Below are 12,500 nucleotides of genomic sequence, written 5' to 3'. Positions count from 1 at the left end.
CTGAGAGCATTTGAGGAGTCCACTACAAGGCCTTGAGGAAGACACGCTGAAGAGAGATTCTCAAGGATTCATAGCATACAGCACTTAGAGCATATGAGGGGTCCAGGCCCTGAGGAAGACACACTGAGGAGAGATGCTCAGGGATTCATAGCATACAGCACTTAGAGCATTTGAGGAGTCCACTACAAGGGCTTGAGGAAGACACACAATTTGTCACGCTGACAGATTGAGTGTCATTTTCATGGATATGCATTCTATCCTACTTAGGAAACTTCTAGAGACATTTCTTGTGTCCCTATGGGGAACTTGATTGTTTTGTTTGCTTGTTTGTAGGGTTGTCTGATGGTCAAACTCATGTTGTTGTCCTCTTCACACCAAGGGCCTCTTCTGCCTCTTAAGTCATGCACTGCAGCAGGTTCCCCTACAGTAGGTAGCCAACTGTAACCTGACTCTCGCCAGAGGAATTTCGTTCCGCCTAGCTCCGCCTAGCTCCACTCACATCCATCTGGGATCGGTTCCATTGAGAGTGATTTCAGCACCAGATTGTATGGTAGAGCCAATCAGGACGCAGGGCGGGAGTTTCATAGATGTGACGTAGCATAGAAGCGACTGTGAGACTGTTCTCAGCGTCACGAATTGGCTTCGATGTGAGTGGTTGAAGTAGCACGTCAATAGATGACGGACAAGTGGCTTATCCAATCTTATGCAAGGATTTTTTAATAAGGCCCAGCCTTCTGAAGCACCACTCCAATGGATTGATCCCAGATGGATGAGTGGAGCTAGGCGAAACAAAATTCATCTGGCGAGAGTCAGGTTAAGCCAACTGCACTTTGAAAACACATCCTGCCAACTGTGACCTTCATATCACCTGGTAGACCTCACTGATGAGAAGATCATCCTAGCACCTGATGCTCTGCATTAACACAGACGGACAGACAAGCCTGCTCGGGCTGGGCCATATGTGACCTGTGCACACCAGGAGGAAGGCTGAGCAGCAGAGAACACTAACCAGTCTGCAAACAGTAGGAGGAGGAGGGGGTGATATCACAAACGCACAGGATGAATTGCAAGGGCCCCCCATGGTGGCGGGGAGGGGCATTGCACACCACCTTGAAAAGTCATCCAACACACTCACCACCTCAGCAGCTCACCAATGTCTCACAAACAACAACAAAAAAAAAGCCAAAACAACAAAACAAAACAAAACATGAATAAAAGGCAGGAATCTACCCGAAACACATCACATGACCCAGAGAGTCCCCACCCAGCCATCCAACCATCAAACCATCTACAGTCACTAAGGCAAACAGCTGGGAAGGCTGATGGCTCGTGACCCCCCCACCCTGAAACGGAGAGCTCTGAAGGTCTGTGGGGAGGGGGGGCCAGGGCCATGAGTCTCCGCTCTACAGCAGAGTTCTTTCATCAAACAACACCAGACTCCCCCACACACACACGCTGGCAGGACACAGGGGTCCACTGGTCATTTGAGTGGGTGGGGTGTGTGTGTGTGTGTGTGTGTGTGTGTGTGTGTGTATGAGTGTGTGTGTGTATGAGTGTGTGTGTGTGTGAGGGTGTGCGTGCGTGCATGTATATGTGTGTGTGAGAGTGAACGTGTGTGTCTGTCTCTGAGACAGAGAGAGACTATGTGCTTGCATAGGTCCAGGTTTATGAATTAGGAGCAGTGGAGCAATCTAAAGATGTGTTGTATGAAAGGTCAAAGGTCAATGCACAGTAATGGTATGCAATGTTGCTAACTATGTGCATGAGTAGCTATGTGCACATCTATGAAGATTTGTGCACAGTTGGGTGTATGTGTTTATGAATGTGCATACATGTCTGTGGTGTGTGTGTGTGTGTGTGTGTGTGTGTGTGTGTGTGTGCGTGCGTACATATATGTGTGTGCGTGCGTGCTTGCGTACGTGTGTGTGTGTGTGTGTGTGTGTAGGTGTGTGTGTGCGTGCATGCCAGTGTGTTGGGGGGGGTTTGATGAAAAGCCCCCCTAAGTGGGTGCCATGCGGTTGGCAGCAGTTGTTCATTCGTTCGTTCGTTCGTTCGTTCGATTGTTTGTTCGTGCAGAGACAGATTCTAACCTCTGTGTCCCCAGCCTACACACCGGCCACGTCCGGAGTCCGAGAGGAATAAACACACACACACACACACACACACACACACACACACACACACACACGTCAGGGATATTAACACTGTAGAGAGCGCAAACACACACACTCATTACTCTCACACACCCATACACAGTCATACACACACACACATATACACTCATTATTCTAGCTTAAAATTAAGATATGCAAAACACATAATCAAAACACACACACACACACACACACACACACACACACACACACACACACACACACACACACACACAGTGGACAGTGTGGACAGTGGGCAGGGAGGAGAGGATGCTCCACACACGTGGCGTGGGCAGTGGCTGGTCCCTGATTGCAGCTGTGCTTTACCTGGACGTTACCTGTAAAGAGTCAAACTGCCCTCTCCTCCCTGTGCTGGTCTCTACATACACAGCAAACCAGATCAGAGCCGGATCAGAGCCGGATCAGAGCCAGATCAGAGCTGAGCCTATTCCAGTATATCTAGGTTTGACTAATCCGAGAGCTGTTGCATATAGGGTATGGGGTGGACATGAGATGTTAGATAATGTTATAATAAATCATGAATAATAATTGTAATAATTGCATAATTATAAATCGCCAGGACAGTGGTTAAAATGACACCATGGCAATGGCACAAACACAGTTCATTGACATGCAATAACAAGTGCTAACAGAGTTGGCAAGTAGTTACATCATCATAACAACTTTTAACATGAATCAATTATGATGTTAGTCCAGGTGGAGACATAAACATTGACACTGTGAAATGTTACAGAGAGACATAAACATGACAGTGTGAAATGTGACATAAACATGACAGTGTAAAATGTGACATAAACATGACAGTGTGAAATGTGACAGATAGAGACAGAGACATTAGCTGTTAAATGTGTGTTGCGCAGCATTCCTGGGTCCGATCTAAGGCATATGTGCCACATGCAAGATGGTGGTGGATTCTGATGCAGAGAACTGGCCCAGCAGAATACAGGTCACTTATAAACATGGCGGCTGTCCAGCAAACAGGACAATGTGGTGAGATGGGGAAGAACTGGTGATGGTCCATGTTAGTGGGACTGCGTGACACATGCAGAGTTAATGTGATGACAGAGCTCGTATGACCTGCTGACATAGGGAGTGAAACATACAAGCGCGGTTGTAAACGTGTTGTTACGGATGTTATTAGAATCATATGATTGTGGTGTGTTGTTATAGACTACTATGTTACAACTACTCATCAGATGAACTAAGAGACAGACAGATGGAGCTCATGCAATGGACCCAAAATGGAATGCCAGTCTTCAACAGTGTGTGTGTGTGTGTGTGTGAAAGCTCACCTTGCTCATTTTACTCTTGCTGTCTGCGGTCAGGAAGGACATGTTGTTGATCTCATTCATGACCACAAAGTTCTGTTCCTCTCGCTTGAAATTCTACAGAGGAGAGACCGGAATCAGACAGGAAGAATAAAAACAACAGAATAAAACCGTCCAGTAGGGGGAGATGAAGAGGCGGAGAGAGAGAGAGAGAGAGAGAGAAGGGCCAGAGGAGAAGAAGATCAGGCAAGTAACAATATACTAATGAAACAGAGTAAACAGCATGTAAGCATTAAGACCGACACATAAGAACTGACAGACAGACAGACAGACAGAGCGAGAGACCTGCACAGACTGAGCTGAGGAGACAGACAGATAGAGAGAGACAGACAGACAGATAGAGAGATAGAGATATATTATATATATATATATATATATATATATATATATATATATATATATATATATATAGAGAGAGAGAGAGAGAGAGAGATATTATATCTCTCTATATATATATATATATATATATATATATATATATATATATATATAGAGAGAGAGAGAGAGAGAGAGAGAGAGAGAGAGAGAGAGAGAGAGAGAGAGAGAGAGAGAGAGAGAGAGCGTAGAGGTTGTTTCTCACGTGGGACTTGGACCAGTATATGAAGACCTCCCCAACCATACGGAACAACTCCTCTGCATCTGGATCAGGACATGTCAGCCAGCGAGCTCTGGAACACACACACGCACACGAACACACACACACACACACACACACACAACACACACGCACGCACTCACACACACAACACACGCAGACACGCACGCACGCACACATACACACACAAACAACAACACACACACACACAAACAAACAAACAAATATACACACATACACAAACACAAAGAGATATCCACATATAGAGATTATGTACATAAGCCCATGTTTAGTTACAGTGTTTAGTGTGTGTGTGTGTGTGTGTGTGTGTGTGTGTGTGTGTGTGTGTGTTCGTTCGTGTGTGTGTGCATGTGTGCATGTGTGTGTTTGTGTGTGTGTGCATGTGTGTGTGTGTGTGCGTGTAGGTGTGTGTGTCTTGTGTGCATGTGTGCGTGTAGGTGTGTGCATATCTGGGCATAAAAAAAAAATCTTGGGTTCCGGTTTCCGACCGACCCTGTCAATTTATGTGCCAACCAATTATTTAATTTATGAACTTGGGGAAGAAATAACATTAAATAGTCTAGGCTACATTAAATAAATCCACAAATAAAAGGCGAACTATAATTACATTAATTACCCCTTGCATTATGTATAGGGATGAGCGAATTCTCTCTTTTTAAAAAGCTAACAAATTAAGTAGCCTAGTGCACAGCTGTTCACGAAGACAATTGTTTTCGTCACTTACCAAGGCACCGATTTACTACTAGGCTATTTGTTATGTTCTGAATAGGCCTACCTGCCAGTAGGTGGCGAAAACGTAATCGCTGATGCACAGCTCTGATGCACAGTAGACAAATTAATGTGAACGTGAAGTAACAGTCGGAATCACCCGCCACGATATTAATATCATCTTCAATTCATCTTTCTGTTACAATCAGTCCCTCTATCACAACGCAAATTCAGCAAATCCCAGCGAATTCTGGGCGACCTCGCAATTTTGTCCAAACACCGATTTTCTGGGCGACCTCGCAATTTTGTCCAAACACGCTTTTTCGCAAATTTGACCAATAATCATAGTTTCCCCGTGAAAATTCACCTACCACAATAGTCTCTTGCGCAGAATATTGAGCCAGATGCCACACTTACTTCTGCAGACACCAAAGACTGCCCTATAACACGTTCGTTCCTCTGCAGTTGACAGTTGATGACAATAAATAGAAGGCTAACATTAATGATCTGCTTACTTGCATCTCTCAACCTGGTGTTGCTAACCTACCTAGGCTATGAAAGTAAGTTAATTAAGGTCTACTTGGTTTACTGACATTTGAAAAGGCTATGCAACCCATTGGCAAACGTTTACCTGGAGATGTCCCTTTAGCTTATGTCATGTTTGCTAGCTTGTGGGCTTTGTTTGAGGAGTGCTACCAAAATCATAGAAATTATTAAAAAAAAGGAATGCCTCTTCTATGATCCAAGAATGATTTCATTCGAGTTGTTTTCTAACATTTATTTTAACTAATGACATAGAAGACATTCCCAATTGCATCCACATATCGTAATGCACTATGCAAAAAGTGATTTACACTCGTAGCCGAACACAGTGAGATGCAAGCCTTCCAATCCACTCAGAAATGTAATTAGGCTACTCTCACGTTAAAGGGGCAGGCAGTCAATTAGACGTACACCACCAATATAATAACATTAAAGAGAAGTGTAGTCAAATAGTTTAAATCAATATGAAATTAGTAGATACTTACTTGGCTATTAGTAATTATGCAGGCCACAGACTATGAATTATTAAAAAGATATGAGCTTAATATGAATTGCAAAATATATGAATGTATTGAAACATATGACATGATGCCATCTCTTTAGGTGACTGTCTTTTTTGGACAGTTCTATGAAAGGTTATACTGCTTTGTGAATTACCCCAGTCAAAGCATTTACGCAAATAAAGTAGGCCTACTTTGATTTTCTGTAATCCTTACTATTTACCTTTACTTATCCTTTTTAATAAGCATCAAGATGATCAGTGTGATTTTGGTCTTACTAACCTTAATTGCCCTCAATTAAAAAAAAACAACTATTTTTGCAATTCGCACTTCCTCCCGCAACTTCTCCGCAAGAAACAGCTAAAAACACTGCAACTTCCATCGCAATTTTTTTGAAAAATCCTTGCAAAAACCTGGAGGGACTGATTTCCTACCTATTCTTTGCTGCCACTGGAAAAAAAAAAATCCCTACCGACCCATGACCTCAACTGACAACCAATGCCCTGTGTGCATGTACGCGTGTGTGCATGTGTGCGTGTGTGTGTGTGTGTGTGTGTGTGTGCGTGTGTGCATAGGTTTGTGTGTATCTGTGTGCATGTGTGCGTGTAGGTGTGTGTGCATGTGTGCATGTGTGTGCATGTGTGCGTGTAGGTGTGTGTGCATGTATGCATGTGTGTGTGTGTGTGTGTGCATGTGTGCGTGTAGGTTTGTGTGTATCTGTGTGCATGTGTGCGTGTAGGTGTGTGTGTATCAGTGTGCATGTGTGCGTGTAGGCCCGTGCGCTTCTTCTTCAGCTTCTCCATGGGGGATGGGATGAAGTCTCGCGACTTCAGCATCTGTGTGCATGTGTGCGTGTAGGTGTGTGTGCATGTGTGCATGTGTGCGTGTGTGTGTGTGTGTGTGTGTGCATGTGTGCGTGTAGGTGTGTGTGTATCAGTGTGCATGTGTGCGTGTAGGCGTTTGTGCATGTGTGCATGTGTGCGTGTATGTGTGTGTGTATCTGTGTGCATGTGTGCGTGTGTATCTGTGTGCATGTGTGTGTATGTGTGCGCTACCTGTTGTTGTCCACGTAGCGGATGAGCAGCGGGTAGAGGGCGTACAGGTCCCTGCAGAGCACGGCGAACTCGTCACGGATGGTGCCCTCTCATAAATTAAGCCCTCAGACTTGCCCCTCCAGCGTGGCTTGTCCTCCTCATACCACCTTGGCGTGCTTCTTCATGTGTGTGTGTGTGTGCATGTGTGCATGTGTGCATAAAAGTGCATCTGTGTGCATGTGTGTGGTATGTGTGCGCTACCTGTTGTTGTCCACGTAGCGGATGAGCAGCGGGTAGAGGGCGTACAGGTCCCTGCAGAGCACGGCGAACTCGTCACGGATGGTGCCCTCCTCCTCGTCGCCCTCAGACTTGCCCTCCAGCCGTAACTTGTCCTCCTCCGCCACCACCTTGGCCGTGCGCTTCTTCAGCTTCTCCATGGTGGGGATGAAGTGCGACTTCAGCATCTCGGGCTTCGCCCGGCTCACGATGGGCTGGGAGAACACTAGGGAGGAGTAGGGGGATAAGACAGTGTACACAAAGACTAGTACTCTATGGTGCCTGCACTGATAAGCAGATCTGGCACAATATCTCACCTGTCTCAGCACTGACCAAAGTGATCTGGCACAATATCTCACCTGTCTCAGCACTGACCAAAGTGATCTGGCACAATATCTCACCTGTCTCAGCACTGACCAAAGTGATCTGGCACAATATCACACCTGTCTCAGCACTGACCAAAGTGATCTGGCACAATATCACACCTGTCTCAGCACTGACCAAAGTTAGTATGGTACATCGGCCAGTATAGCATCTCTCAGCACTGTCCACCTCTGAGTTTGGCTCACTGACCAGTAACATCTCTCAGTTCAGCTGTGAGTTTGGCTCACTGACCAGTAATAACATCTCTCAGTTCAGCTGTGAGTTCGGCTCACTGACCAGTAATAACATCTCTCAGTTCAGCTGTGAGTTTGGCTCACTGACCAGTAATAACATCTCTCAGTTCAGCTGTGAGTTCAGCTCACTGACCAGTAATAACATCTCTTCAGCTCACCTGCAAGTCTCTTCATCCAGGAGGCCTCGTCGATGCCCAGGTTGTTGACCACGATCTTCATGATGCTGCCCAGCAGCTGGTTGAGTTGGTCAGAGGTGACCTCGGTGCATAGCTGACCCTCCTGTTCCGGAAAGTTCTCTGGCCCACGCTCCCACCAGCGGGGCAGGTAGTTGCACAGCATGGGCAGCGTGATCTCGATGACGTGGGGCATCTCTGTGTAGCGGGCGCCGGACTCCGCCAGCTCGCCGATCTCTTTCAGGAGGATGTCCAGCTCCGGGATGTCTGGACACAGCTCCTGCACCTCACTGGGCAGACCCAAAACTGGGAGGGGGGGGCAGTAAGTAGTCAGAAATCTACATTTTCAATGTTTACGTTCAATTTTGATTATTATAGCTCCCATTCTTGTAAGGAGAGCTCAGAAGTTGTCTATAACTAGCTGCTGCACAGTACCTGTTACAATAATAATTGAAATTGAAGAGAGAGAGAGAGAGAGAGAAGAGAGAGAGAGAGAGAGAGAGAGAGAGAGAGAGAGGAGAGACAGAGAGAGGGAGGGAGAGAGACAAAGAGAGAGAGAGGGAGAGGGAGAGAGAAGGCTTACTGCAGTGTTTTTCAACCACTGTGCCGGGGCACACTGGTGTGCCGTGAGAGATCATCAGGTGTGCCGCAGAAAATTTTGCAACACAAAGAGCGTGGCAAAGTGCAATGCAATCACGGGGGGCGCTATTTCTTTTCCATTTGAATAAAATGCCTCAAAACGATGGCAAAACGTTTTGCCCAAAATAATCCAAAATGTTTTCAGGTTGGCATTGTCAGTTTTGCCAAATATGTTTTCAAAATGCAATCCTACATTGCACTTTGAATATTAAATTGCAAAACGAATTGACAGTTAAATGATGAAAACTGAATATTGAAAATTGAAATGCAAAATGGTGCCATTTGAATTTTTGAGACCAAAATACCATGGCAAAATGGAATGCAATTCAATCCATGTTTATTCTATTTTTTAACCAGAATTATTCAAATTGATTTTAGGATTGCATTGTCACTTTGCAGATTAAAATACAATTTGTTGGAAATTATTGCAAATTGCAATATTAAATTGCATAATGAATTGGCAATTGCATAATGTAATGTTTTTTTGAATTGCATATTGCAGATTGCATTCTCATTTGAATAAAGCTACACATATGCTTCCATACACTGGTCCAGAAAAGCAACTGTTGCATCAAAGAATTTATAACTACATGCTCTCATTGATTGTATGATTGCACTATATGTGGTATGCAGGCATTGTACAACGGGGGCCCCATATCCAGTATTCACAGAATCATCACATATCCAGTTCATAACAACAATTAAATTAGATATAGTCACCTACAAATGGAACAGAGGCTTTTGTTTTATTGAGCAGGTCTTTCATAGAAGCCATAATAAGGCCATATCTGTGTATTATTTGAAATTTAGTGTCAAAAGTGTGCCATGGCACAAAAAATGTTGAAAAACACTGGCTTACTGGATCTCTCGCGGGGGGTCTTGGTGGTGTACACGGAGAAGGCGTTGTACTCGTTCAGGTGTGGCTCCAAGTACGCCACGGGCATGGCTGACGCCAGGTGACCTAAACACTCCCCCAGAGCTGGCCGAAGCCTACACGAAACACACACACATACAGGTCAAGACTGTAACTACACACACACACCACTAAATCTAATGCCCCTCTCTCTCTCTCTCTCTCTCTCTCTCTCACACACACACACACACACACACGTTCACTGACCTCTCAACATGGGGAGTCTTGATTGTGCCACAGCAGTACATACTGCACATGAGGCGATAGCAGGACATCTGCAGATCATCCACTGGAGAAAAGAGAAAGAGAGAGAGAGGGAGAGAGAGAGAGAAGGCTTACTGGGTAGTGTTTTTCAACCACTGTGCCGGGCACACTGGTGTGTGTGCCGTGGAGAGATCATCAGGTGTGCCGTATATACCTTGCAACACAAAAGAGCTGGGCAAAGTGCAAATGCAATCACGGGGCTTATTTCTTTCCATTTGAATAAAATGCTTTCAAAACGATGGCAAAACGTTTTGCCCAAAATAATCCAAAATGTTTTCAGGTTGGTAATTGTCAGTTTTACAAATATGTTTTCAAAAATGCAATCCTACATTGCACTTTTGAATATTAAATTGCAAAACGAATTGACAGTTAAATGATGAAACTGAATATTGAAAATTGAAATGCAAAATGAATTGCCATTTGAATTTTGAGACCAAAGTACCATGGCAAAATGGAATGCAATTCAATCCATGTTTATTCTATTTTTTAACCAGAATTATTCAAATTGATTTTAGGATTGCATTGTCACTTTTGCAGATTAAAAATACAATTTGTTGAAATTATTGCAAATTGCAATATTAAATTGCATAATGAATTGGCAATTGCATAATGTAATGTTTTTTTGAATTGCATATTGCAGATTGCATTCTCATTTGACAATGAAAAGCTACACATATGTTTCCATACACTGGTCCAGAAAAGCAACTGTTGCATCAAAGAATTTATAACTACATGCTCTCATTGATTGTATGATTGCACTATATGTGGTATGCAGGCATTGTGCAACGGGGGCCCCATATCCAGTATTCACAGAATCATCAAGATATCCAGTTCATAACAACAATTAAATTAGATATAGTCACCTACAAATGGAACAGAGGGCGCTTGTTTTATTGAGCAGGTCTTTCATAGAAGCCATAATAAGGCCATATCTGTGTATTATTTGAAATTTAGTGTCGTGCGTGCCATGGCACAAAAAATGTTGAAAAACACTGGCTTACTGATCTCGCTGGGGTCTTGTGGTACACGGAGAAGGCGCTATACTCGCTCAGGTGTGGGCTCCTGGGCACGCCACGGCAATGGCTGACGCCAGGTGACCTAAACACTCCCCCAGAGCTGGCCAGTTTCACATCTAAAAAACACACACACATACAGGTCAAGACTGTAAACCACACACACACCACTAAATCTAATGCCCCTCTCTCTCTCTCTCTCTCTCTCTCCTCACACACACACACACACACACACACGCTCACTGACCTCCCCAACATGGGGAGTCTTGATTGTGCCACAGCAGTACATACTGCACATGAGGCGATAGCAGGACATCTGCAGATCATCCACTGGAGAAAAGAGAAAGAGAGAGAGAGAGGGAGAGAGAGAGAGAGAGAGAGAGAGAGAGAGGGGAGAGAGAGAGAGAGAGAGAGAGAGGGAGAGAGTGGGAGAGAGAGGGAGAGAGTGGGAGAGAGAGAGATGGGGGGTGCTGGTGTTGTGAAAAGGTTATTGTTCCACACACCAAATGACTAGTAAGTGAATACAAGTGAGTGCAGGTTCACTGGTTCACTGGAGAGTGTCTCTCAGCACGCTTTTCTCACTCACGTATGACATCATCTCCAAACTGGGACTGGGCGATGTGGTCAAACAGAGAGGTGAGGACCGGCAGGAGGGCCACCGTGGTGTAGTTGATGTTCTGAGACACGCCCTTCACTGGCTAGAGACACAAAATACAATAGAATAGAACACAACAGAACAGAGCACAGCAGAACAGAACAAAACAGAACACAGCAGAACAGAACAGAACACAGCAGAACAGAACAGAACAAAACAGAACAGAACAGAACAGAACGGAACGGAACAGAAATGAACAGAACAGAACAGAACACAGCAGAACAGAACAGAACAGAACAGAACAGAACACAACAGAACAGAACAGAATAGAATCTATAATCTCTGAGTAAAGGCCTATTCACACCAAGAATGATAACGATAACTATTACCATAACGATAAAAACGTTCACACAAAGTCTCTCCTTGTGTGGATGAATGTGACAGAAGTTAAAATTGATTGGCTATTAGCTATTAGGTTCTGATTATTATTAGCTTTTATCGCTCTGAAAAATCGCCTCTGAAAGGGATCCCTGCATATCGCTCTTCATGTCGCTATCGCTATAGTTTATGTGAACGCTGCCATTCATATTAACGAACAATATTTATTTATAGTTATCAAGTATCGCTCTTGGTGTGAATGGGCCTTAAGGGGTGCGATCAGACAGGCTGCTGTTTTCTACTGTAGTTTTGTATTGGCAGTGAGCATTTTGCGATCAGACAGGCTGCAAGTGCGTCACGTGTTGTGCACCTACTGTGTCTGACGTGTTGTGCACCTACTGTGTCTCACGGTTTTGCAGAGACCCCTGAGTGGTTTTCAAATTGAAAAGTTCAACCTGCCGAGAGGCTTCTGTCATTCACATTTTTATCAAAACATTGCACCTGGCATTTTACATGTGGCAAACCTCCCCCTGTCTGATCGTGCCCTAAGTAGGCCAATAAGACAATTCCCATTGGATGCCTACGTAGTTATTTTCCTATGGCACATTCATAATGTGTATGCTGAGCTCCTAACAAGTGGAATACCCCAGTGACCTCTGACCTGGTTGCCCTTGGAGACCTTTCCTAGCTTGAGGTTCTCCACCATCTTCTCGATGTCGTCAGCAGCAC

The 12,500-nt window shown here is 44.5% G+C and overlaps 1 protein-coding gene across 1 annotated transcript in view; it reads right to left on the bottom strand.

Moving 5' to 3' along the window:
• Positions 1–12,500, bottom strand: part of LOC125285313 (ryanodine receptor 1-like) — a 118,157-nt gene that overhangs the window by 32,306 nt on the left and 73,351 nt on the right. Inside the window, 9 exon segments of the mRNA XM_048229717.1 lie at positions 2,091–2,105; positions 3,467–3,559; positions 4,083–4,170; positions 7,165–7,405; positions 7,955–8,275; positions 9,468–9,598; positions 9,729–9,810; positions 11,385–11,496; positions 12,433–12,500. The exon segment at positions 12,433–12,500 is cut by the window's right edge and continues 62 nt beyond it. Of these exon segments, the coding sequence (XP_048085674.1) occupies positions 2,091–2,105; positions 3,467–3,559; positions 4,083–4,170; positions 7,165–7,405; positions 7,955–8,275; positions 9,468–9,598; positions 9,729–9,810; positions 11,385–11,496; positions 12,433–12,500 (1,151 nt within the window).

Source organism: Alosa alosa, chromosome 2 (assembly GCF_017589495.1).
Source record: "Alosa alosa isolate M-15738 ecotype Scorff River chromosome 2, AALO_Geno_1.1, whole genome shotgun sequence".
Classification (NCBI taxonomy): domain Eukaryota; kingdom Metazoa; phylum Chordata; class Actinopteri; order Clupeiformes; family Clupeidae; genus Alosa; species Alosa alosa.
The sequence above is the reverse complement of the archived record's forward strand: the minus strand, read 5'-3'. Positions and strand labels throughout refer to the sequence as shown.